The following is a 27,289-nucleotide window of genomic DNA, read 5'->3' as shown; positions in this document are numbered from 1 at the left end:
CGCAGTGGGTATGGGGAATGCGTTTTCTAGAAAGTATTTTGTAGAACTCCTTGACCTTTGAGCAGATTTATTTGCTGATATTTTAAAATGATGCAACTCCATCCACCCAAATGTGTAAGGACTTGAAAATTTCCCGCAAACAAGACTTAGCATGAATTAAGATCCAAATGAAAAAAATCAGAGTTGATACTCCGTGACATCACTAACATACATCAGATAGTATCTACATTTTGTATTTGCACATTTTTCAATTTCCTTTCTGCTTAAATGGAAGAAATGGAAAAAGAAAGCGTTATGAAATACCACGTTGAAATGAGTTGTCGGTGTGTCAGGCGGATGCTCGTTGTCCAGAGAAACTGGTATTAATGGCAGCTGGTGTTCGAGGTTCCGATGGCATCTAACATCATGGTGCCGTGCACTCTCCCTAATCCAGTTTACATACCCTCTGAGTACAGAGCCTTGTTTTAAACTTCCGTTTCCCAAATGCCTATGGTTCTGAACTCCGGGTCTTCAGTCTGTCAGTCTCCAGACCACTTGCATGCGCCGTAGGGGGAAAAAGAAATCAGAATGATTAACTACTTTAAAATGAGACACCTGTGAGGGACTTTTGAAGCAAGGCGGTCACTCGTGCCCAAACCAAACAGTATAAATTCATCATTTTCCAATTTAAACCATAAGTCTATAGGAGAGAGCCCCGCAATCAGTTGGGGAACGCAGAAGATCTATGCTTTGGAAATCATTCTTGTAAGGTCTGACCACATGCGAGCATTTAGCCTGTAATTTTTCCCTTAAAAGGCAATCTTTCTGAGGCAGGAGAGGCAAGCAAACTGGGGAACCACGTCATAATGACCTTAGAGTGTATCAGCAGAAACAGAACGTGTTCAGTGGGAACAGGGTCTTCAAAGCCTTCGTGACTGTGGCCTCAAGTGAATTCCTTGTTAACCTCCAGTGACGTAACGCGGTAACGCTGTTTATTCCGAAGAATGCACATAAAAGAGTTGCTCTCGAGATGACTGGGGGAAAAATACTTTGAATTTAGGGCCTCTTTAAAAAATGGGAAAGGTACAAGAAAAGGAGGTGATGCTCTTGAAATGTGGTGGGCTGACCTCCACGTCAGGTTTCCAACGTGCACCGTGCTGGGGAGGAGCCACTTTTCTGGAGGGAAGCGAGGGTCAGTGGTCATGATGTGAGGTTGGTCTTTTCTAGAAGTTTTCTTGCTCAGCTTCACCTGCACTGGCGTCACACGCCGATTGTTTTAATTGCCATGCTCCCGTTTCAGGGGTCCCCCTGAAGCCCAGAAAAGAGTTACGGTTTACAGAACTGCAGTCTGGACAGCTGGACGTTAAATGGTCCTCGAAATTCAACATTTCCATTGAGCCCGTGATCTACGTGGTACAGAGAAGGTGGAATTACGGAATTCATCCTAGCGAAGATGATGCCACACAGTGGCGGACGGTGGCCCAGGTAGGTGGTTCTCGGACTCTCCCCCTCCCCCTTGAGGTCTTGTCGACCGCACACCCGCGGGTAGAACATTAACTTGCTGTGCCTCAGCCTAGATAGCCTGAGTACCAAAATGACTTAGTCAGACGTGGCCGTCATAGCCCGCGTGTCTACAGAAGACAGGGCGAGCTCTGCAGATAGCACCCGGTACAACCAGGAACTTGACTCTTGGCTTCCTTTGCTCAAAACACATGTGGGAGGGAGATAATTTTCTGAGCATTCACATTTATTTCCTCCAAGAAGTGTACTTCCTTGAGATAAACTTAAAACCGACCCGAGTAAGAGAACTGCAGCGGCCTTAGGACAAGTTCATATGATATCGGGTCATCTAAATGACTTCTCTTTTTGTTCCGCATCGAAGCCTTCATTCTACACAAGGACTCGAGTTGCATGGAGTAAGATTCCTATCACTCAAGTACTTGGTGGGAAGGAGCCCGCCGCTCCTCACTCGTGGCTGAGCGCTTCCTCCGTCCCGGTCAGCTTACACACTGATACCCCAGCTGGATGGCAGCAGTCCTGGGGTTTATCTTAGCGCCGAGGCTTCCCTTTCCGTCTCTCTGATGAGAAAAGCAAAATATTTTCTTTCTTTTTAAGCGCTCCTAAGTGCACTACCAGCTGCAAGAAGCCTACACGGTCTTAGAGAAAGAACAGATTCTCAATGTGAAGCCCCTCGTGCCCGCAGCAACGGCAGTGCCTTCTCCACTTGTGTCCGCAGGCACGAATCCTGACCTGGCGTGGAGTGGGTCATTTTGCTCAAGAGATTCCCATTATTCCTTTCAGGGAATACAAAATAAATTTCAGTATACAGGTGTGAGGAGAAGGAGTTTGATTCTTTCCTAATAGTAGTATCTCAGAGTATAAACACGGAAGTAATTTAGAGACCGCAAAAGAAAGGGGCAACAAATTAGTGGCAAAAAAAAAAACAACCCAAAAAACAAAAATCCCTGGCCAAATAAATTTAGTAATTCTATTTCATACATATTTTCTTTAAAAAAAAGTTTGCTTTAATAAAACCTAAAGATGTCTGGCATCCAGCCTAAAAGTCTGCTTGATTTACATGGTACGCTTCCTTAATGGTACAATCTCACTTGTAACTTTTCCAAATTATTTAAAGATTTATGAAAGTAACAATAAGATCAGTCCTTTATCCCTTGCGCTTTGGAGAGCGGAAAGGTCTTTAATTATTTTGATTATTGTCGCTGGTTCATGTCTTCCTCTGTCTTCCTTCCACCTTCCTTTCTTTGCTAAATGTTGTGGGGATCCCGCTGACTTTAGGTTTTTAAACTCAAGGCCACAAAGAGAAAATGTCGAAGTCCGTGAAGGAGTCGCCTCACATTCCACGCAGTGAGGTAGAAAGCCCCGTGGAAGAGTTCATAGCCTTCCCTTTTAGATATTAAAGCAAAGGTGACAGCCCCTTCCAAGAGGTTATTACCAAGTAGGGTTTGGGAGGGTGTCGGTTCAATGTCACTTGACCACATTCATCCACTGAGCACCGGCTGAGTCAACTTCACGACTCCAGACAGACAGGCAGCCAAACTAGGCACCTTCCCCAGTGTCTGGTTTTTTTCCTGTGGGCATTTTCCTGTGTCCACACGCCTCCGGGTCTTTGCAGGTCTTACCCGATTTGCTCAAATAGGGAGGAAAGGCTTGGGTTACAGTGCACGTCCAGCAATTGTTAAAGCGTGTGGGTCCTCCTCCTGATTTCCAAGACTATTTGGCAAGCACGTTCAAGAGACGTTTTCTTTCTATAATCAAAAGATGATTTCATCTTCTTGCCTATAATGTAATGATTAGCTCACGTATATATTTGCTCAGATGTGTAATGGAGTGGTGAAACCCCTCGTGGGTTTAATGCTGCATTAAGTCACCAGTCGTAAGTAGCCCAGGCATGTTCCTAGCGTTGGCTGGACAGATCTTTAACTCTTTGGGGTGAAATCCCTAGGAGTGGAATTAAACAGCTGAAATGCCCTAGAAGTTCCTCGGCCCCCGACAGCTCTTCTCATAACTGAGTGCGATGACCACACTTAGGCACAAGGGCACAGGGAGGTCAGGGTGGCGTTGTGCTGGCTGACGAGGTGGTGTGCTCTTAAGACACACCCTACTGACACATCTGGATAAAAGGGTGCTCTGTGACACTTCTCCGCAGACCACAGATGAGCGGGTCCAGCTGATGGACATACGACCCAGCAGGTGGTACCAGTTCCGAGTGGCGGCTGTCAACGTGCATGGGACCCGGGGCTTCACGGCCCCCAGCAAACACTTCCGCTCCTCCAAAGGTCAGTCTCGCATTCCTGACCCTGTGCTCACCTTCCTGCTGGGCACTCCTGGGGTGCAGAGCCATGGTGTCACCATGTCCATAGGTATGGTTGGTCAGCAGGTGGCTTTGCTGTTCTGCGTGAACGGGACCAGATGTGTTTGAAGGCACACGTGTGTGAATGTACGGTTAAGAACATCACGGGCCTTTTACCTTCAAAACATCGTGCAAGATCACAGAGTGGGGTTTTCTCGACTTGGAAGTGGTGGTTTTCCATTATCAACTTGTGTTCAGTCTTTGCCTCAAGATAACCTGCCTTAGTCCCCGTTCAGTTAATTTCTGGAGAGAAGGGTTTGGTTTGAGGTGCTGGCGGCTGTGAAGCTCTTTCCAAAATGATGGTTGTATTGAGTGTGAATTAATCTCTTTTCCTTCACAACATCCAGAGTTTAAACCCCGGGTCCCCTGTGTCATTGCTGTAATTTTGTTCAGTTCTGATCTCATTGCTGTTGGAAAGCCTCTGGAGTCCAGCGAATACTAATGCTGTGACATGTCTGGAGGGTGGAAGGACATGACATCTCTGGTGAGTTTCGTGTGTGCTAGTGGAAGGACATCCCTGGATTAGATACAAATAGCACATCATATGCATTTTCTCCCGTTGTGCTTAGTGGGCTGTGTGTCTTCTCTGTTCAGTCTACACGTGCTGCAGGTTCCCGGGTCACAGCTGGGGGCCAGTGAGCTCATTCACTTACTCCCCAGCAGTGCTCCTCACATGTGGAAGCTAATTTAGACTGATTTTAAACAAAACGCTTTGTGATGTTAATGAAGGATGTAAGATGTGTCCCATCAGTCCTGTGTCTTTCATCATGGGAAGGTCTGAACTGGCGGCTATCGCTTGCTATTTCTGTTGCGTGACTGGGGAAGTGTGTGTTGCCGCCAGTCTGTCCGTGTCTCACTACATCGTATTGCTACCCCCTTGTCAATGACATCATTGCTCTCAGACGAGGAACGCTTGCAACCGAAATCATTTGATATTTGGATTCTATTATACCTTATGTTGTACTCTTCTCTTTCCTAAAAAGACCTGTTAGGAAAGGAAAGGTGCATTTTTTCTCTCCAGTGGGGCAAACACACAAAGCAAGTTTAAAAGTGCAATCATAGCCCTCAAACCTTGTCTTGAGACTGTGTCTCCAACTGGTCTGATGATTTAGAGAGGCAGGGGGATAAATGATTAACAGTGGGTTCAGAGGTGAGGATCTGTAAGAGGCTTGAGAACTCTTCACCTCGGTTTCATGGTTCAGATGCGATGCAGGCACGATGTGGTCAAAGGCGTTACCATCTGTTCAGTTCCTGGTCTGGTGTTCTCAGGTCACGGCTGCAGATACAGACAGCAGACAGAAGCCACTGCCAGCCTTGGGGGGCAGATGTGGAATACCTTTAGGGGTTGGCTGGGATCTGGGCAGAGCTCCACTGACAGTTCCCAGGGCCGGTCATGTGGCGGCCACCTGCCTCCGAGGCATGCATTCTGAGTAAGTACAGGGCCTTGCCGTCCCGGGATGCCCCAGCATATCTGAGCACCTGAAGCGTCTACAACTAGGGCTGCACCCCTCAAATTTAAGTGGGCTTTTGTTCAATGAGAATGCACCGTGGTGGGGAAGTATAACGTTCACCATTACACTGTAGCTCTCTTTCCTGATTTTCCAAACACACCCAACACCGAGCGTTCCAGACTACAGTCCTTGCCGTTCTTGCAAACCAAAAAGGTCTGCACAGAGTTCGATTCTAGTCCTTTTCCAGTGAAGGTGCATCACGGAATTAAGGAAATGGAGTGGATCTGCTAAATGGTGGAGGACATGTCCTCGAGGATTTGTCTAAAGGATCCTTGACCATTGACAAGATGGCACCACATCCTTCCTTGCTTTCTGCCTTACTCCGATCTCATCAAATGGAGAAATGGGCCTTAGAGGGGAAACGGTGTTTAACAACTTTACTGAAATATAATTATCGTACCATTAAATTCATTCCTCTGAAGCGTGGAGTCCAGTGATTTCTGCTGTTCACAGCATCACCGTCGTCTGCTGGAAGAATCTGCCAAGAGCCTTCCTGCCTTCCTGGGGAAACTTGAAAGTAGAAACGAAGTTAGTTTTGAGTCTTCACCTTCTCATCACTCGTGTTTCATTCCCGTTTGTATTAAATATTTGTTAAGCACCTGTGTGTGTCAGGCACTGGTCTAGGCACAGGGGATAATGAATGAATGAAAGGACAAAAATGTCCGCCTTTGTGGAACACACACACTTATGCCAATTGCAGGTCTGAGGAAACAGTCAACAAGATTAGTAAGTAAAATACTGTTGTATAGTAGGTAGGCAGTGACAACTAATGATAAAAATAAAGAAGAGAACACAGGAGATGTTGGGGGGTATTTTGTTTCTGGTTTTAGGGAGGGTGGACAGAGGTTTTGCTGAGAAAGAGATGTTTGTCTAAAGGAGGTGAAACAGTCAGCCTTGCACCAGTTTGAAAGAAGAACATTCCAGTTCCTGGAAGCAGTTTATGGAAAGGTCCTGAGGCAGGAGTGAGCTTGCTGTGTTCGTGGAGCAGCAGAGGAGTCTGAGGGTTGAGCAGCAGATCAGGGCAGGGGAGCTGGAGATGAAGCCTGAGAGAAAGGAGGGAGGTGGGCCGATGGAACCATTCTAAACGTGGGTGTTGCGGGTTGCCCAACTCAGAATATTCTACAAGTCATTGCACTGTTCATTTGATGTGAATTTTATGCAATAGAAGTTAAGTTCCAATAAAGTCATTGAAACAGTTTTTCCCCAGTAAGTCCTCTTTTTCCACTTGATGAGATTAAGTGGGGAAAGGTGTGGTGCCATCTTGCTAATGGTTACATAACCTTTAGACAAGCCCTTCAGGAAATCTTCAGCCCTCTGGCGGAGTTATGATACTCCCATCATTCCGCCATGCATCGATGCTGAACCCATCATAGAAGCTCTTACAAATTCTGCACAAGCACTTGTGGTTTGCAAGGGTGCAACAGTTAAGAGTCTAGAATGTTCTGCACAATGGGATGTACAGAAATATGGATACGGGGTGTATTTGTAAAACCAGGAAATAGAACATTGTACCAGAGGCTGACATGTTTCCAAAAATGGTGCATTTTCATTTAATAAAAGCCCATTTATTCTGCTGTGCCCCAGAACAGAAATTGTACCGTTGTAAGTCCTCTAGTGGTTTAAAATGGCTTTGAGAAAGAATGATTGCTTCTAAAATAATAGTCTGTGCAAAGGGTAAGTGTATTTGAGTTGGGTGGAGGGCCAGCCTTGGTAATTTAAGTCTGGGTCAAGGGAAAGGGGAAGGGATTTTTTTCCATCTACAATAAACACTTCTGAAAATAAAAGGAAAATTAAATAGAGAAAGAAAAAACCCTTGATAAAATGGGTTTCATTTCGTTTATGCTTTCTGCCTGGTATTCATTGGCCATAATCCTGATTTTCATGGAAAAGCCAAAATTCTTGTCATTCTCTTCTGAACGGTTCTGTTTAAATACAGAATTAGTCTGTGGTTTGCCAGAATGGATTGGCTATTAGCTAAGTTAATTTCCTTTTAACTTGTGTATTTTCCCATAACTTCGTCCTAACCCCTTAGAATGCTGATTTTTACAGAAAATTCTGAGTTGTGCATAGATTGGTAACTCGGTTTCATGTTTTCCTCCTCCCGGTGAATACCATTTTTGTTGTCAGCCCCCAGAAGACATGCATGCTTATAAAATGGAGACAATCAGTCATTCCTGCTGGCAGCAGAAAGCCCAAAATAGAGCTTGGGATGATTTCTGTATTTACTTATTTCAACTTTTTACTACCTTTCTCCTGGTACTTAAGAAGGCAAATTGACTTCAATGTTAAACATCAACATTACAAATAAGTCGATATCCTAATGTCTCTTTCTGGCTTCTGTCTCTTTATTTGGAAGCTGGAAATGGTAATGCTTCTCCACGGAGAATTACCTTGGTAGGTCACTGCTAGGATGGAGCGCCTTTCTAGCTACCAAGCTGCCAGGTTGTAGGGTCTCCCAAAACTCTTCCATGCTATTGCACTGGAACAAAGCATAGGAGACATGGTGTGTAGGAACTCAAGGGTCGCTAGGCCCGTCTGTGCACGTGAGCCTGACCACGCACATTTCCAGGAGCTGCGGGGCTTCTCCAGAGGCCCATGTGCATGAAAGCTTTGAGTGGAGGTGGCTTATTTCGGAGGGAATCCAGGAAACCGGGTGGGTGGGAGGTGAAGGAAGACGGAGAGCAGAAGGAAGAGGACAAAAAGGTGTGTTGTGATACTGGCTGCCACCGTGGGCGACCGGAACTCCTTGCCATGGGGCCTCGGGGAGCGGAGGTCGGCTGTCCCCCGGCACCTCTGTCCTGCAGGTGGGCAGAGCCCGCTCTGGCCCTGGGGGAGTGGGCGGAAGGTACAGGTAAAGGGCTGGCATTTAGAAGTTGAGCTGTGCGTGTCCTGGAACAGGGCAGTGCAGGGACGAAGGTTTGGGACCCTGGGGGTCTGCAGTGCTTTTACGGCACACCACAGCATGCCTGTTACAGACGGATCTAGGACATTTTCAGTCTGTTTAAAGTCCTATATGAACAGTCCCGTGAGAGGAACGCCCGAGTCGCTAGATTTCCGGTCTGCTTCCTGTGTCCGAGGGCGAGGGCGGTGGTAACTGCAGACACGCATGCCGTTCTAGCCCCACTTGTGTCCTCTCCCCTGATACCACCCTATCCCAGCAGCCGGCAAGCTTCCCGTGGCAGCTGTAGGATTTTGAACGAGCAGAGCCCCCAGACATGGGGGTGAACCACCCAGAGGGACAGTCATACCTACCCGAAACGTACTTTTTGTCTTCCATGCCCTATTTGCTTCTCTTTTTCAGCAAATCAGTGTTTCACCTTTCCTCGATCATGTGTATTTATCAGCAAAAAATGTGGATGAGTTGCATATGCAATATTGGAAATATATGTTGCTAAGTCCTCGTACCTTTGCCAAAATATTCTTTACAAGTCTGCCAAATTTGAGAAAGAGTGCGTCTGCCTTTCGGCATGACTTCTGTGTGTCAACATGGGTAGTGACGGAAGGAAGACTTCCAATTTCGTAGATGGTACAAAGCAAAATCTGATTTTTTTTTGACATGTTGCCAAAAACGGCAAACATTTGGGTGTTTGCGATTAGTCAACATCTGTTTAACGTTCTGAAATAGCAAACATTAAAGGCAACTTACCAGAAAAAATGTTAAAATCTATCTTTTGTTGTCATTCAGCTAAAACACCATCTTTTAGTCATGATACTTACTGCCCTCCAGATTCAAGCTTTCTCCTACATCTCTCTTCTCTATGTTCCCACGTGTACCGGACACATTATCAAGGACAAGCAGCAGACAAGAGTGTTTTCCGAGCACAGAAGTATCACCCTGGCTGTTATTCCATGCATACATTACAGAGTGTTGGTAAACCGAGAACAGACATCACTGGGGGTCATAAAGCTCCCTGCTGCTCCTCGGAGACCCATGACTCTCGAGGCCATTCCACAGCCGCTCCGTGAGCGCCCTTTCCACTGGGCGAGACTCCCGGGTGCATGGGTCTTGAAAGTACAAACAGTTGGAAACCCGCCTGTAGGGGACCTTCTGCAGCTTTTCAAAGGCTTAGCAGCTGTTGTGTGTCTAGATACTGCAGGGTGATTTCTCTTTTTGTAAATGAGGGAAGGAAAATGGCCCCAGCTGCTGAGCCTGGACAGGAGAAGAAAAGCTAAATATTAGAACCAACCTTCTAATTCGGTTGCAGAATGTCTGAGTAGTTCTACCATTGCTGTAAGAATGTAACTGCCCTAGATCATGATGACTTACCTTAGGGCAGAGATTCCTGGAATGCGTTTCAGTGGGAGGTTTCATGTCTGGATACCGCATGAAGAAATCAAGTAATACAGTTAACATTCATTTTCTTAGAACATAGGTTGTTTCTCTGCGTGCACGTGTCTGAAGATATCCGTGGATATGCATATGGTTACTTACTTATCATCTCTGTTTTGCTGTTTGCATGCTACCGTTCACTTCTGGCATTACTCACCAAAAGTTCGAGAAGGAACGAAACCTTAACCACCCAAGATGAAACCCAAATGTTCATCATCCGTGGCTGGAAGCACCACGTATGATCATTAATAAACGGAACTATTTTTGTTCAACGCAACATTGGATGATCACGTAAATGATTGATACAGCTCACAGTGGAAATTGTGGATAAGTAGAAAAACCTAGCACGCCTTCCGAGGCCAGTTATCTTTGGAAGTGTGCATCCTTTCTGCTTTCCGAGATGTGTTTCTGCAGATAAGTGGGGAGAGCCCACAGAGGGAGCAGAGAGCGGCAGAAAGGGAATCGAGGTGGGGGAGACGTGCTCTGATTTAAGCTTCAGAGGGAGGCCTTGGAGAGCATTGGTCTTGTGACGACTCTGACCCCCCCCTCCCAGGGCTCTAGAACATACATCTCCCACGCTCAACTTCCTCACCTGTAAAATGGGAACAAAAGTCCAACATTTACTTAACAAAGTACATCCATACAGTTATAACAGAGATGGTGGTCATGTCAAGTTTCAAGAGCTAATGGTATCACTGCTCTTGAAAGACTAGCTCAGGGATTGGCAGTCTATGGCCCGTGGTCCAAATTTGGCTTGCTGCCTGTTTTGTAGATAAAGTTTTATTGGCACACGCCTCATGTGTTGACATCATTTCCATGGCTGCTTTTGAGTTACAGTAGCAAAATTAGGTTGTTGCCACAGAGACCGTATGGTCTGCAGATCCTGAAGTTAAGTTTACTCTGCCCCCGACCAACAAGGTTTGTCAGTCCCTGCACTAGACTGTTACGATGGCACTTTCCCCATGGAAGGGCTTTCCATCCGTGTTTTCCTTCTGTAGGCGCACCGGCCCATGGTCATGATGGTGACATGTAACATAGGGAGAGGTGTGGCATGTGTAGGCGTGTATTTTCAAGCTCAACTTCCTCTCTCTGCCCTTCTCTTCAGTCTCCTGACTCTGCTGCTACCCGTTACTTGCATGACCTTGGACAAGTCACTTTCTCTCTCTAATCTGAAGACCTTCACCAGTTTCTAAAAAAAATGCCAAGTAAATACATTGTAGAATCCCTTAGGGTTTTATTAACATTTACAATCTTTATATACATATATATTTTTTTCACATGCAGACTTCCAAGTAGACATTTCAAAATTTGAATGCAATTAAGACATCATGCAAACCGAAAGAAAAGATTCTGTGTGATTCAGCAAAGGGAATATATTTTCCCTCGTAATGTAGAGAGCCATCACACGAGGCCAGGAATGGCTTGACTATGGGAATTTTCGGACTGGAAGTGAAATCCTTCAGATTAGACAGATGAGACAGGCTGCCACTCACCTGATGCCTATAGCAAGTAATGGACAAATGAATATTTGGTTTGCACAGGAGAATCAGGGCTACTAGTAACCAGGCAATCTCTGCAGTAGCCTTTGGCTCATAACTGAACTATGATTATTTTGGGGCTGTCTCATCTTGCTAATGGAAGTCCACCATCTTGAGAGTGTAAATTGTGAAAAAGGGCTTGACATTTCAGATAATGTAAAGGAAATACTGCTAATTCACATATTTGAAAGCATGATTTTCTCATAAGTTGTTCTTGGGAATTGTGTGGTTGCGTGTTTCATAATGTGTCATCAATGAGATGACATTATTCTGGATTATTGTGATCACATCCAAGGTGAGATCAAGTTTCCCAGGCCAGTAAGTACGTATGTACTGAATGGAGTCGATGAGGACGGTGGTGAAATGCCCAAGATTACACCTGGATTTCTTTTTTTTTTTTTTTAAGATTTTATTTATTTATTCGACAGAGATAGAGACAGCCAGCGAGAGAGGGAACACAAGCAGGGGGAGTGGGAGAGGAAGAAGCAGGCTCATAACGGAGGAGCCTGATGTGGGGCTCGATCCCGGAACGCCGGGATCACGCCCTGAGCCGAAGGCAGACGCTTAACCGCTGTGCCACCCAGGCGCCCCTACACCTGGATTTCTTGAGAAAAGAGGAGATGATTTTGAGCTCTTCCTGGGCACCTAGGATGAGTGGAGAATTCACACAAGTACTTATTTTCAGCACACAGACAGACATTCAGGTGCAGCCCTGGAGACGTGTACAGCTGCAATCGTCTTTACACATTGGAACTGTTTTCCTTGCCTTGAAGTGATGATTAGCTTGCAAACCAGTTCCCCTCGCAGAAAAGTCTGCAGCTCCTTTTTCTAGGTTACAGATGGAGTCTTACCGCAGAGGAAGGGGGATTGCTTGGAGTCTCTTATTTCAAGCCAGAAAGAGCCTCCCCTTTGATTTTGCAGTTCACTTCACGGTCTTATGATTCACCCCTTCCGGTTGACGGGGTTTAAAACTGGCCACTGAAATATCACCTCACAAATTAAAGCCAACATTTAGGAAACGTATTCTCCATCTACTCATTTACCGACTGTTTTGAGTGCCTACTATGTGCTAGCCCCTCCTCTCAATGCCGGGGATACAGAAGGGAACAACACAGAAAGAGTCTACCCTCATGGAGCTTTCCTTATCGTGAGAGGAGGCAGATGGCCAATAAAGTTATAATAAGTCAGTTGTAGTAAGGGCTGCGGAGAGCAAGAAAGCAGGAGAAGGTCATGGTGAAAACGTTCTCGGTGGCAGGAGGGGGAGCAGGTCGCTGATTGGAACAGGGTGGCGTCTGGTAGACCCGCAGTGGGAGAGGAGCCCGCCGTGGGGAGATCTGGGGGAAGGCATACAGGGAAAGCCAGGGGAAGAGCCCCGGCCTCGTGGTTGTCCTCTCCGAGCAATCGTAAGGGAACGATGTGGCGAGAGCAGAGGGGTCCGGTGGGGCCGGGGGAGGACTCGGGAGGGAATGCGAGGCCAGCACCTGCAGGCTGTTTGCGACGCTGCAACACCGTGCCTCTAACGGAGCCGGGAAGCTCGCAGGGCAGGAGCCACGGGCCGTGGTGTGTGCGGTGAAGAATCACCGAGAGCTGTGTTGAGGAGAGGCCGTCTCAGCACGAGGGAGTGCGGCCGGGAGGTCTCCGCAGTAATGGGGGAAAGAGGGCGCTGTCTGGTGCAGGCTGCTGGTCGTGCTGCAAAGCAGTCAGCGGTGATGTACTTTGAAGTCAGTGCTGACAGGTGTTGCTGAAGGGACACGAGAGCCCAGAAGTGTATGACCTCAAGGTTTCCGGTCTGGTTAAGCGGAAGGAAGGTGTTTCCATTTACTGAAATGGTGGCTCTTATCGTGGGGTGACAACGATGATGATTTGAGTGTTGGAGACATTATTTTTGAGTTGGCTCTGAGACCACCACGTGGAGCTGACAGGAAAACCATCGAATATTTGACTGTCCGTTTGGGGCAAAGTCTCTCTTGAAGACATGCAGCCGAGGGGTCAGCAGCACAAAGACTTTGGATAAAGCTGTGACCAGACACGATCCCTAGAAAGTGCGAGGACATGAGAGAGAAGAGGTCCCCAAGTTCAGGGGCTGGATGCCGTCCTGTTTAGAGATCGTGGCATGGGGGCGAACCCGACAGGGTGGCCGGGAAGAGAATGCGTGTCCTGTGGGACCGAAGGGAAATCAGCAGAGTGGCGGCAAGTGGAGACTGTGAGTTGACAAGGCGGTGGTGAGCCGTGTCGCTCCGTGTGGACGATGGGCGTGGGGCTTCTCGGGGCTGTGCTGAGCCAGCACCACAGGGAACCCGGGGCTTCCCACGCCCAGGCTCAGGGAAGCCAGCCTCTTCCAGCATACGCACAACCGAGTCATGAGCACACCTCCTGCTTGCTGGCCACCGGGTGCCGGGCTTTTCAAGCTGTAGCCCTCAGGTAGATCGTCCGCTTCAGAATTACGTGTGCATTTTACATTGAAAATACCTTACGCAAAACCTACAAATACATATTTATGTAAATACATAGAGTATATGCATAGAGGGACCGCAGTGGGACTCAGTGCTTCAGTGTATCCCACTGTATGTCTGGGGCGCTCCCAGAAGGCTCCTGACGTTCACGGTTTCGGAACCACCCAATGAGCGGTGTCACGAAACGTGCTTTGCATTAGGCACTTACCTGAGAAAGCAACTACGAAAGGTTCTCATTTTTAAAAATTAAGCCATCATCCAAACCTCCAATCCTTCCCTCCATATCTCGGAGAAAAGCCATTTTTAAAAATAATTCCTGTTTTCCTCATTCCCAAACCACGAAGGATCCTGACAGTAAAAACATGGGTGTTTTTCCCTTGGTCTTCATTTCTATCAAGTTAGATATAACTTGTTTTCACTTCTGATGCACATGGTATCATAATTGGAATTACAGCATTTTTCTGGGAGGGCGTCTTCAAACAAACCGTCTGTAAATAATTTGCGGAGAGCGGCGTCTACGCTCGCTCACTTTGCGGCAGAAAATGAAGGAAAGCCCGTCTCGCTTGTGCATAGTCAGTCATGTTCGTATGTGTATTTAAAATGGAGATTTGTAGGGTAATAATTCCAGAGCCTCGCCTGTCTCTTGACAGCTGAGAAGTTTTGGTTTATGTGACAAGCCAGAAATGGTGAAATTACAAAAATGGATGTTATCCGTATGTCATCCAATTTGTGCTGTAGACGAAGGAAAAAATGCTTTACTTTTGTGGATCTCCCTTTGTTGCTCTTGCTGAAGCCGAGATCAAAAGCTCCAGGACCTCTAAGATGAAAGCAGTTACTCGTGTGCCCTGCATTTCTTTTTCTTTCCAGACTTTTCAAAGGCAGGTCTGCTTTGCTGATCTATTTAATGTCAGCCAGCCTAAACGGAATTTTACTGGTTTTTTTTAAAGATTTTATTTATTTAAGAGAGCGAGTGCGCACGAGCAGGGGGAGGGGCAGAGGGAGAGTACGGGAGAAAGAATCTTGAGCAGATTCTGTGCTGAGCGCAGAGCCCAGCGCAGGCTGGATCTCGTGACCGAGGGATGGGGACCTGGACCAAAACCAAGTGTCAGATGCTGAACCAACCAAGCCACCCAGGTGCCCCAAATTTTACCACGTTTTATAAAATATTGTCCATTTCGACACAGTGAAAGTTTAGCTGGGTTACAGTGCTATGTAAATGCCTACAGGGAGCCTTCCACCTTACAAATATGGCCCAGACAAATGTATCTTACTGTTTTGTACCCGTGTTTTCATTTGAGGCTTGCAGAGGGCATGGTGTTTGTTTTCAGCTTTTCTCCATGTAAAGGGCAGCGCTCACGTGTTGACCATGTAGTCATTAGCCACACAGGGATATGGGTTCTGTGGTCACCTTGGCACTCGAGTGTGTGGTTTGTCTTTCTCCCGGATTTCAGATCCATCGGCACCACCCGCTCCGGCCAACCTCCGGCTTGCAAATGCCACCGTCAACAGTGACAACACCGTGACCGTGGCTGTCGTGTGGGATCGTCCCGAGGAACCAGACATCCCCGTGCACCACTACAAGGTGTTCTGGAGCTGGACAGTCAGCAGCAAATCCCTCGTCCCCACAAAAAAGAAGCGAAGGAAGACCACGGATGGGGTACGTGGGTGCGAGAAGGGAAGGTTCGTCTTCTTGCGTGGCGCACTTGAACTTGAGGTGACAGGTGCTGAGGTCAGAGAAGGAATGGGTGGAGAGCTTCCCATCCCTCTCATTTGGACTGAGGAAGTACAGAGGATGGACGGTCATTCCAGAAGTTTTGCCTTTACATTTTAGGTGAAAATAGCGGAATTTAGCTCACTGAGCTACTCCTATCCAAATGGCAGGTGCAACCCCAGGAGAGGAAGAGAAATCATTTTGTCTTGACTGTCTGGTCATAGAAAATGATAGAACTCAAAATGTCCTTTTTTTTTTTTTTTAAGATTTTATTTACTTATTTGAGAGAGAATGAATAAGAGAGCACGAGCTGGGGGAGGGTCAGAGGGAGAAGCAGACTCCCTGCTGAGCAGGGACCCTGATGCGATTCATCCTGGGACTCCAGGATCGTGACCTGAGCCGAAGGCAGTCTCTTAACTGACTGAGCCACCCAGGCGCCCTCAAAATGCCTTTTACATTTAGATCTTCTTTGGTTTTGTTTGAGATCCTTGTAAATCGCCGAGCAAATGTCCGTGTCTTTCCTGTCACAGGGGATTTTCATCTGTAAGCTAATCAGCTTAGACAATGCATGTTTGACAATATATTGCTCTCGTTGATTAAAAGAACTTGGAGTGGTTTATTTTCCAGATGCCAAGAAATAAAGTCTCCACTGAACCATTTTCTGAAATGAGAGTTCTATGAGAGTGAATATTTGGCATTGTATGATATTCTTAGTGCACGAAAAGGAGTTCCTCGGTTTCCTTTATTGCTGTTAGAAAACTTATATAAAACAACTTCCCCCTAATTTATAAAGCTGAATTCCATTAAAAAATACATGTTTGAAAATATTTTTTAAAAGGGTAGCAAGACTTTTTTTTGGGCAGTGAACATTCCAATTTCTGTGCCACTTAGAATTCTAAAATATGTGTCCAAAAGTCTATGTCCTCGATATTTAGCTGATGCCTACTTTGGTTTTAGTGTTAAGAAACTTTCTGACAGTTCTATCCTTTATTTTCGAGGACTTCACAGTAAGTGATAACTGGCAATGCGTGGTTATCTCCTAGGAAGATTTAAAGGGGCTCAAGTTGTGGGATCATAGGGGTTGGAAGCAAAATGTGACCTGTGAAGTGGTTGCAGTGCCTACACACACATGCACACACACGTGCATGTGCGCGCACACGCGTGTGAACACACACCATCAGTCAGCAAACAGTATCATGGCTTTGGGACAAAGAGGACAGTCAGGGCAGGCTTGTAACGGGCTTGGCGCATCTTGTCTTCCTCTGCAGTCCCAGAATTCCGTGCTCCTGGACAGACTCCAGCCAGACTACAGCTACACCGTGGAGCTGCAGGCCATCGCGTACTGGGGGCAGACGCGCCTGAAGGGGGCCAAGGCCTCCCTGCACTTCACGCCCTCGCATGCCGCCAGCCACAGTAAGTGCCGCGTGCTTGTTGTCGGGCGAGCAAGAAAGCCAGGACTCGTCCGAGAGAGTGTGAGGTTTTCGCCTACAGTCGTGACCTGGTAATCTTGCTGTCGGTAAACGTACAATGCTAAGCTAGGCGACCTCTAGAACGACCATGTGTCAGACAGTTTCACCTTTGAAGTTTCTCTTTTGATTTTTATCCACCGAATTTGCAATATTTTGGTGTCATAGTGGAAAATTAACAAGAAAACGTAGGTCTCCTAAAAACGTGACAGGTGACACACCCATTTTCATGGGTATTTCCCAGCAGTCACCGTCCCTTCTTGAAAGGCTACTCCATATTCCAGTGAGTAAGTTATTCCCATATTGATTTTCCTGGTTCCCAGTTTTCCTAAACTAGTAACGTTTGCCACAAACTGTGCAAAGCAAAAGCAGAGTCTTACATGGCACTCGTATCTGAGCCGGGAAATAAGTTACTTTCTTGTTTCCGCCTCTGTTCACAAGAGGGGACAGGTTAGAGCCGCAGTGGAGAAGCGCCTGGCAAGGTTTCGGGGAGCGGGGCACGTGAAAGGAGCATGTGGTGTGGATTCCGAGGAGTAGAGCCCCGGGTGTCTTCCTTTCATCACGGATCTGGTGCACAGGGCAGAAGAACGGGCTACAGGCTTGTCTGAATGTTGGAAAGGCGAGCCTCGCTCTGCAGAGTTAGACGCGGTCATTGCTTGTAATTATCTTCCACCGCCTGCGAAACATTGGATTGAATGAGCAGCTCTGTTTGAAACGACGCTTTCAAAAAGTTCTAGAAACAGAGCTTCCTAGCTGCTTGAGAAACAGTCTCTTTGGAGATTAAATGTATTTGAAACAGTCTACGATTTCTCTGTATGAGTCTGGGTATAACACAACTTTTACCTAAAACTTTTCTATATGTTTAGCGACTTACACTGATTTTCTAATCCTGTCCTCCATCCATTCCTCGACCTGAAATGTATGGCTACGGATTATGACATGACTGTGTCAATGATGGGGATGCTTACTGTGTTAGACTCCATTATATGATAAACACAGGAGCCTATGTATATACTGCATGGACCAAGGATACACAATCTAGTATATATGTGCCATGTATGTGTGTGTGCATACACATGGGCACACATACACATGCACACACATATACACACAAACATGCATACACACACGGACATCCACACACATATACACACACGTACACCCATGCACATACATGTGCACACACATTATTGCAGCACTAGATGCATTTTGATCTCTGCCTAATGTTGAGTCGGGAGGATAACCACGTCCACATGATCACACAAGCATCAGTCCATCGCACACGGAGCCGTATAGACCTGAGGAAGATGCTACGGTGGCGCTGGGAAAGGAGAGCCCTGAGGAGCAGGGAGGGCCCCATGGGCCCACGAGGCACGGGCATCAGCCCACACAAGTGTGGAGAGTGTGTGAGTGCAGAGACTGGAAAGAACACCGAGTGTGCAGAGAAGTCGGTGCTGGGGGAAAAGAAAGGAAGGGGAAGTGGGAGGCAGGGCTGTCCCTGGGAGAGGTCCATGAGTTGCATGGACTAGGCACCATCCGTGTGCTGCGGACTCCCCACATCCGCCGGCCCGACCACGGGCTGGGGTCAGAGCCCTGCACTCAGCTGGCAGCGTAGCACCTGCACTTGGGGGGCGAACAAACAGGTGCTCAGAGGGCACACACCTGTTCCTCTCCCAGGCTGTCCTGCGGTTAACAGGTGTGCAGACTAACAGGTGCTCAGACGGCACACAGCTGCTCTCCCAGGCTCTCCTGCTGTTAACAGGTGCTCGGGCAAACAGGTGCTGAGATGGCGCAGACCTGCTCTTCTCCCAGGCTCTCCTGCGGTTAACAGGTGCACAGACTAACAGGTGCTCGGATGGCACACACCTGCTCCTCTCCCAGGCTCCTCTGCAGTTAACAGGTGCTCAGACTAACAGGTGCTCGGATGGCACACACCTGCTCTTCTCCCAGGCTCTCCTGCGGTTAACAGGTACTCAGGCTTACAGGTGCTCAGATGGCACACACCTGCTCCCCTCCCAGGCTCTCCTGCAGCAGACGGCTCCACCCTTCACCCTTCTGTTCACACCANGCTTACAGGTGCTGAGACGGCACACACCTGCTCCCCTCCCAGGCTCTCCTGCAGCAGACGGCTCCACCCTTCACCCTTCTGTTCACACCAGAGCCTGAGAGGCCTTCTTCAGGATTCTCTTTCCTTTTTCTCCATAAATTCAGTTCTTTAAAAGGTCCTTCTGTCTCTAATGTCAGATTCTGTGTGGGATCTGTCAAATTCTTTGCCATGTTCAAGCCATCCCTACCTCTTTCTTACAATGAAAATACTCTCCTGATTAGTATTTGTCCCCAGTCTTTCTTACCTGTCCATGTTGTAGATGGTAGCCAGCACGTGCTTTAGAAGATACTCACCATGTGACAGATTTCTCCCTCTTCTGAGTTCTTCTCCCCAAAGTTCATCCTTCACTGCTTTCCCCCCTTGTCCCTCCCCAGCTTCCTTCTCAGACCCAAAGCCTTCAGACCTTTTTTCCTACTGGTGGGGATTTCATCTGTTATATAAAGTAAGTTTGCCTTTTAGCATCCTGATTTTTCCGGTAAACAACATTCCTTCCCCATTAGAAACTGGTGTGGGATTGCAGACTCCCATAATTTGTGTGCATTCTTGCAACCGAGAACAAGGAGGAAAAGCACCTGAGCTCAGCGTGTCCTTGTAGAGGGCTCCTCATGGAGCGCCTCGTCATGGTTGCGCCCGGACGGAGCTGCACAGGTGCTCTGGGGCTCTGCAGATGGACATCTCAGGCTTTCTCCCTCTTCCTACAGCATCCCCCCACAAGCCCATTGGATTGGTGAGACCCTCGTTGACTAGCATCATCTCCCACCCTCTCCAGGGTGATTGTGAACCCGTTTCTCTCACACCTTAAGCCGTATTGCACAATAGAGTAATAGTGTTTTACCTGATCCAGAAAGAGTTATGACAATTAACCCTTCAAAGGCCACTTCTTCTCAGGATTAGCTCAGTCCCAGGACCCTGAGATCATGACCTGAGCTGAAGGCAGACGCTCAACTGACTGAGCCCCCCAGGTGCCCCTAGTGTATGACTTTTACAAGAACACTATATTTCATCACGGACCAATGAGAAATAAAGAATAATTACAACTTTATAGTATAAGCAAGGGAAATTACTTTTTATAGGAAAGAGGGTAGTAAATGCCAGCATGTAAATTACTTTTTGAATTACATTTTCCCAGGTCTGCAGGCTACAGGGTAATTCAATGACAAAAATCTCTACGTAAGCAAAAACTGAATGTTCATGCCGTGCTATAAAAGGGCCCCTTGAAGGAAGAAGGATGTCATGCTCCTGAATGGAAATGCAGCTTGCTTTCTTGGAGGCAGGAGGACCATTTCCAGGGTTGACAGGTTGCAAAAGTCGTATAGTTGTGTCAGGCAACTGGGGTATCCTTCTGGCTCTTCAAACTAAAAATGGAGCAGAAGAAAATATGCTGAATCTCTTGATCTGTAAAATAAATCAGAATTTGGACATTTGAATAAACAGCGTACTCATTCAGTTCTCTTACCTTTGGGACTATTACAGAGTATCAGTCAGACCTCATATCTTTTCACAACATGTAGAAATGATTTTATTGCATTTGATTGTTACTGACAGCGCAGGACTCCCCCCTAGAGTCAGGGCCACGCTCCTAGGATGGAGGCCCGCGCCTCTCTGTCCTTTCCGTGTGGTGTGGGGCTTGGTAACGTTACGTGTTGATGCATTTCAATAAAGCAAGGGCACTTCCCTCTTGAGATACAGAAAACTGTGTCCTTACGTATGTATAACAAAAAATAAAAGTTTGTGTAGGACATAACAAAGTAGGAAGATAAAATTCACATAGAGATTAAACACAGTATCAAACGTTTGCTTATCCACTGGTGAATTCTCAAAGTCACAGATGATTAAAGCGATTGGAGGTATAAATAGGTTTGTGAAAATCTTAAATCCTTAGTTAGCTAGTGAACAAATAGTTTCGGTGTGACCAGCAGGATTCTTGACGTCCATGGTGATCAGGAGAGGCCTGCTGGTTCTCTGTCCTGGCCCAGCTTCCGTGCACGCCGAGCTCTCCGTGCTGTTGGGCACTCTGGCTCTCTCTGGGGGGTGACCCCTCACCTCTCGTAAAGTAGCCTGCGACGCTGTGATTTATGATAAGCACGTATTTGCTGTTCATTCCTGGCAGAGAAACTCCATAAACACGCGAACAGACAGGAGGCTGGAAAGGGCCGTGAACACACGGAGCTGCGGGGAGAGCGGTGACCCTGGCGAGGGCACGGAGGCTTTGTGTCCCTTCTCCTGGACCTGACTCTGGGCATCGCTTCATCGGGGTCATTCCGATTTACAGCCTTGTATAAGAAACCGATAGGTGGTTTAGTGAGTTAATGTTTCTGTGAGCCACTCTAGCAAACTGATTGAATCTGAGGACTTGGTGGTTGGACCTCCCTTGGTGGTTGGAACCACCACTCCGCAGTGGATAGTAACAGTCAGAGGAGACAGCCTGGATTTGTGAGTGGTGTCTGAAGTGGGGGGGCAGTCCTACATGACAGAGTCCTTACCCTCAAAGATCCAGTGCTATCTGCAGGAAGATGGTGTCAGAGGGAGATGCCCCCCCTGATGTGGACGGTGTCTGTAGGGGATCCGATGCCATCTGCAGGGAGATTGTCAGAGTGGGATGCCCCCCAACGTGCACGGTGTCCATGGGGGACCCGATGCCGTCTGCAGGGAGATGGCGTCAGAGGGGGATGCCCCCCAACGTGCACGGTGTCCGTGGGGGACCCGATGCCTTCTGCAGGGAGATGGTGTCAGAGGGGGACGCCCCCCGACATACACGGTGTCCGTGGGGGACCCGATGCCGTCTGCAGGGAGATGGCATCAGAGGGGGACGCCCCCCCGACATGCACGGTGTCCGTGGGGGACCCGATGCCGTCTGCAGGGAGATGGCATCAGAGGGGGACGCCCCCCGATGTGCACGGTGTCCGTGGGGGATCCGATACCATCTTAGGTACATTGTGTCAGAATTCAGGTAGATTGTAGGACATGCCACAGGTGTCTGAGATCGGCTAGGTGTGTGATAAACCCCCAGACACATATTAGATTTGGGTGCAGAAGACTGGAACCTCATAAATGTTCTCCGGAATCCAAACATTTGTTTGAACTGTTTAAAGTACAGCATTGTACATTAGAACCTGAGTCACATAAGTGTCCCTTTTCTTTGAATCGTCGTGTAGATGGTTCAGTGTACGTGCTGCTGTGAGGAGCAGTGGGCGGTCGATGCAGGTCTCCTCCTGTGGTCCTCAGGTTTCCCCTCCTAGTCCTGCCTCAGCACGGCTCAGGAGTCTTCTCCCCCATCTGCATCATCCCCTCGTGCTGCTGTCTTCCCAAGCAGGCGAACAGCCCTGTTGGAAAAGGCTCTCATTGGTAGACAATCCATGCAGCTCATTCTGTTCTTCTTCACAAGGCTACTGGGAATCCAAACGCGGGAGGGTCTTGTGCAATTTCTAACCACGCCACTTCCAAAACTAGGGATTGGGTAAAGGAGAGACTGGAGGCCAGCGGAAAGTTCTGAGATCCTAACTACTAAACCACGTAGATAATCACCTTGCTCCCTGAAAGGAGGCGGTGTGCGGTGTTGGGGGGAGCATGAGTTGGACGTGAGATGGCCCTGGGATTACAGCTCACCCTCACTACTGCTTGAATTGCATGAAACTGGACACTCTTCTTAGTATTTTTGAACCCCACGGTTTTGGTGTTTAATATGTGCGGGCTAACGTCACTTTCTCAGGGGTCTGCAAACGATGCCCACAGGCCACATCCAGCCCACCGCCTGTTTCTGTAAATTTTATTGCCCCACGGCCACACTCCCTTGTTTACAGATCATCTGTGGCTGCTTTTGTGCCATCATGAGAGCTGAGTACTCGAGAGAGACCGTGCGGGCCATGAAGCCAAAACTCTTTGCTGTCCAGCCCTCGACTGAAAAGCTCATTGACCCTGTTCTATTTCATAGGATGGCTGTATGAATAGAAATAGAATGGTGTGGAAGTTCATCAGGCACACCAAAGACCACCAGGAATACACCTGGAGAAGAAGTTAGGTGGGCTGGCCTTACTGCAGCAGAGGGAAATGTACCCTGGAGAAACAAGCACGGTTGAAGCCTGTGACAAAGGAGGGCTCTGCTAACATAAGTCAAACAGCCCACACAACCCAGACGAGTGAATACTCGCTAACCGCTCTAGAGCCGTGAATTCAGACTTCTGCATTTCATTTCATGCTACTAGGTGTGTGTCTCTGAACAACACAGTGGAAATCCAGGGAGGTTCAAATAGGGTCTGTCATGCCCGGAATTCAAGGTTCAGCTGGAGGAAGAAATTAAAGGGGGGAAAAGTGATGAAAGCTGGGAAAATGTAGGTATGCTGAGGAGGATTTGTTTCTGTACATCGTGGGAAATTATCTTTGAGGACAGTAGCTGGGGGGACTTTGGAAGGACAGAGTGTCGTACCCAGCACAGACAAGGAGTGCTGGCTGGTGCATTCTGAGCTAACAGAGTCTGGAACCTAGTGATGAAGGAGCTCAATATACTGTAGGAATTAAGAATGCAACAAATGGGAAAGATGCAGCTGTATTAAAATGGCAAAATAAAAAGAACACTAAAACCAGAGCCAGATCGTGCCACGAAACAGCAATGGAGAAGAAACGGTCTAGCCTAGGGTGGTGGAAATCAAAGTATGAATTACCTGATTCGGAGGAATGTTTCCTGGTGTTTTGTTTGATTAGAGACTTAGACTCTGAGTGCCACTGGATATGGGACATCTGAGGTTTGGGATCATTTTGAGTCACATTTACATTGTCCTTGCTTTGCAGTAAGTACGTGGCGAACGCAGTGTTACATTGACCACGGGGGAAAGTCATGTTAAGAAATAGCAGTGAACATGCATACAGACCTAGTCTCACCTTTCCCAAAGCGTCCCATCTCCTACTGCAACTGCCCTATCCTGTTCTTGTAACTTGTGCACGAGATTTGTGTCTACGGCCTCTGGCTCACTGCCTGACACTTAGGAAGTGATCACTAAGTACTGACAGGAAAGAATGAATGAACGAATGAATGCACCCTTCAGCTCCATTCCCAATCTAACGTATCATTGCATTGCGTTTGCTGGCTCTTAGTATTTCCCATACAAAGTAGATTGAACATTTAGGGCCTTGCTCCGGGCCTTGCTGTATATAATGCTGGTACGTCTATGAAAAGCTGTCTGTATTGTTCCCAGGCCACGTGGTATTTTCATAGTATTTCATTTACTTTCTTCATTACTACAAAAATACATATATAATGAGAAAAACTATCCATACCTCTTCTTTAAATGAGAACAGCCTTTCCCACCTGACGACTGTGTACTGACTACTGATTACTTTTGACCAGGAAATCACAGTGTCGTGCTTTGTTGCAGAAGAGCAACTTGGGAAGACAAGAAAGAGCGCAATGCACATGCAGCCCCCTTTCCAACGACGACGGCCCACGCGCCTCCTGGAAATCGGGGCCCCCTTCTATCAAGACAACCAACTGCAGGTGAAGGTCTACTGGAAAAAGACCGAAGGTGGGCAAACACTGTCTGATGATTTGTTATCTGCATTAAGTAGCCCAGTGACATCACGGGGCTAGTGAAAAAGTCAAGGGCGAGCCACGGTGTTGGTAGTTTTTTTCTTTAAGATTTATTGTAGAGTGAGAACATGAGTGGAGGGAGGGGCACAGGAAGAAGGAGAGAGAGAATCTCAAGCAGACTCCATGCTGAGGGTGGAGCCCGACTCTATCAGGACCTGAGCTNAGTGTGGGGCTCGATGTCACGACTCTATCAGGACCTGAGCTGAAACCAAGAGTCAGACACTTAACTGGCTGAGTCACCCAGGCACCCCGCCATGGTGTTGATATTAAGGAGACTAGAACCTGGACAAAACACTTTGATTTTTTTTTTCTTTTTTAATGCCTTGCTGTTGTGAAGTCTGAGCGGGCTGCCCCATTTCCCAGGAATCTGTATCCCGTTTGGAAATTGCATCGGTCACCCAGTTGCATTTTATCATCTCAGGCATGTTAGCCTATCTTCACTGCTTTCCCAGAAGGCCAGTCTTGTCTTCAAAACACTCAAAATACTCATTATTCTGCGCTGTACATTTTTATTCTAAGTTAGTTTTTCATTTAAAAAAAAAAAGATGAACGACCCAAATAATTTGGAAAATAGAGAAAGAAGTCACGTACTTCAGTATTCTCTCCTAGAAACAGTATTTTGGTGGATGTCGTATAATATAGGAGCATTCTGCATTGTCGTATATTTCTTGTGCCGCGTTTAACTCGCTGCTGCGTACGGCCACACCACGATATCCTAACACACCATCATTCCACTGCAGCAAAACTCTTGTGTGCCTTCAGGGTTTCCATTTTATAATTAATACTGCAGGGAAGATTTACCCTTAGAATTGTTTGTTTTGAATATTTGTTTGAATAGTTGTTGGACTCTTGATCTCAGCTCAGATCTTGATCTCAGGACTGTGAATTCATGCCCCATGCTGGGATCCATGCTGGTGTGGAATCTATCTTTAAAAAAAAGGAATATTGGTGTTGGAGTTCTTCTTGTTCCAGAATTTTCTTCCAAGCTGCTGACAGTATTGTTTTATTACTATCATATGTTAATTAAAACTAAATTCCATTTATTCAGTGTTATTTATTAAATTAAAAATTATTCATTAATATATATCCCTAAATCCTAAGTTTAATAAGTTTTAGGATAAATATTAAATTACAAAATTTGTTTGATCTATTATATTTACCAATTTTAGGTTAGAACTCTATCAGTAGTAAAACATTAATATTGAAAATACAAACATATAATGAAGTACAAACGTTAAGCATTGAGAATACTTAAGCATACAAGAGCAACCACTGCCGTCGCGGACTTCTAGACTTGAAGGTTTGTTTTGCCGATACTTGAAATTTATACAACTTGGAACCATACAGTGTGCGTTGGGTTTCTTGCAGTGAACGTGATATGGGAAGTGGGAAATGACCGCATTCTGCTGCAGGGAGCAGTAATTCATCCATGGCTAGTGCTGCCCTTGTAGCCGCTGTAGAGCTCCACGGAAGGCTCTTTTCAGCCCGTGCTGTGGATTTGGTTTGTTCCGCTGATGGGCTCGGCAGCACAGTGCTGCTGTGAACACAGGTCTTTGATGCACGTATTCTCCCGGACAAGGAGCGCTCCTGGGTTATTAGGGCATGTGGAGCTTTGGAAGACACTGATGGTGTCCCACAGCAGTTGCACCAGCTTCCTTTCCCACTAGCAGGGCACATTGTCCCCGGTGCGCCCCCCTCCCTCTGCCGTGTGGAATGCCCATCTTTTTAAGTTGAGCTATTCTGGCACCTGCGTGTTGATGGCTCTGTATTGTCCGAACTTGCATTTTTAAGCTGTTTGGCCAGGCTGTCCTTCCTGCAAGAGACCTTTACATGTTGAGTAGATAAGTCACCTGCCGATTCCTTTGTTTTGGTGTTTTCTCCCTGTGTGACCTACTCTTACCTTCCTTCCTTTCTCAGTAGTTCTGAGTTTTAGAGGGGGTCCGTTCATCACTTTGTTTCCTTTCGGTGAGAGCTCTTGCTGTCCTGGTTGAGACTGTTTGCTTATACAGGGCCACAAAGATCCTCCCCTCATCTCCCTTCTCTCTGAGGCTGACTTCCACCTGGAACTGAGCTGACGTGTAGGGCTCACTGTTCCTTTACTCTTCTCTCTCCTGATCTGCAGCTGAGAGACCATCATTTATTTAAAGATGACTCTTACCCCAAACCTCTGGGCTGCTGTCCTGGCCATACATCAAAGTATGGGCATGTTAACTTTTTAACTCTCTGTAGAGTCATTTGGCATATTTTTCCAACTTTCTGACATTACCATGTTGTCTTAACTACTGTAGATTTTTTAAAAAAAGATTTTATTTATTTATTCGACAGAGATAGAGACAGCCAGCGAGAGAGGGAACACAAGCAGGGGGAGTGGGAGAGGAAGAAGCAGGCCCATAGCGGAAGAGCCTGATGTGGGGCTCGATCCCACAACGCTGGGACCACGCCCCGAGCCGAAGGCAGACGCCCCACCGTTGTGCCACGCAGGTGCCCCTAACTACTGTAGATTTGTACATATTTTTAATCATAGTTCTTCAGGTTTTTACTTCATTTTCAAATTGTCTTCACTATTCTTGGCCCTATGTGTTTTTATGTCAGTATTTGTATTAATGTGCCAATGTCCACAAAAACCTTGTGAGATCTTTGTTGAAATTACAATCAATCTATATGGTAATGACTGGAGAATTCACATCTTTATAATCTCCACACTTGACAGATCACTTTATTCAGGTTTTTTTAAATCTTCTC

At 47.0% G+C, this 27,289-nt stretch overlaps 1 protein-coding gene and 2 long non-coding RNA genes across 10 annotated transcripts in view; 2 read left to right on the top strand and 1 right to left on the bottom strand.

The window, feature by feature from the left end:
* ANOS1 (anosmin 1) overlaps positions 1-27,289 on the top strand; it is a 241,328-nt gene that overhangs the window by 192,021 nt on the left and 22,018 nt on the right. For all 5 annotated transcript variants that reach the window (XM_034649827.1, XM_034649826.1, XM_034649824.1 and 2 more), the window contains 5 exons: positions 1,280-1,464; positions 3,647-3,776; positions 15,134-15,339; positions 16,662-16,806; positions 24,336-24,482. In XM_034649827.1, coding sequence (XP_034505718.1) covers positions 1,280-1,464; positions 3,647-3,776; positions 15,134-15,339; positions 16,662-16,806; positions 24,336-24,482 — 813 coding nt within the window. The remainder of the gene's footprint in view (positions 1-1,279; positions 1,465-3,646; positions 3,777-15,133; positions 15,340-16,661; positions 16,807-24,335; positions 24,483-27,289) is intronic.
* LOC117797470 lies at positions 3,809-6,700 on the top strand. Its single transcript, XR_004622479.1, has 3 exons — positions 3,809-4,334; positions 5,120-5,280; positions 5,549-6,700. It is a non-coding gene; the product is annotated as an uncharacterized LOC117797470 (long non-coding RNA).
* LOC109491041 overlaps positions 19,723-27,289 on the bottom strand; it is a 557,171-nt gene continuing 549,604 nt past the window's right edge. The window contains exon 20 of one of the 4 annotated variants that reach the window (XR_004622478.1): positions 19,723-20,361. This is a non-coding gene — a long non-coding RNA (uncharacterized LOC109491041). Of the gene's footprint in view, positions 20,362-22,028; positions 22,290-27,289 lie in introns of those variants that run through there. The other 3 variants (XR_004622475.1, XR_004622477.1, XR_004622476.1) reach the window with 3 other exon arrangements.

The sequence above is a fragment of the Ailuropoda melanoleuca genome, chromosome X (assembly GCF_002007445.2).
Source record: "Ailuropoda melanoleuca isolate Jingjing chromosome X, ASM200744v2, whole genome shotgun sequence".
In the NCBI taxonomy this organism is placed as follows: Eukaryota; Metazoa; Chordata; class Mammalia; order Carnivora; family Ursidae; genus Ailuropoda; species Ailuropoda melanoleuca.
This window is presented reverse-complemented; position numbering and strand designations above follow the sequence as displayed.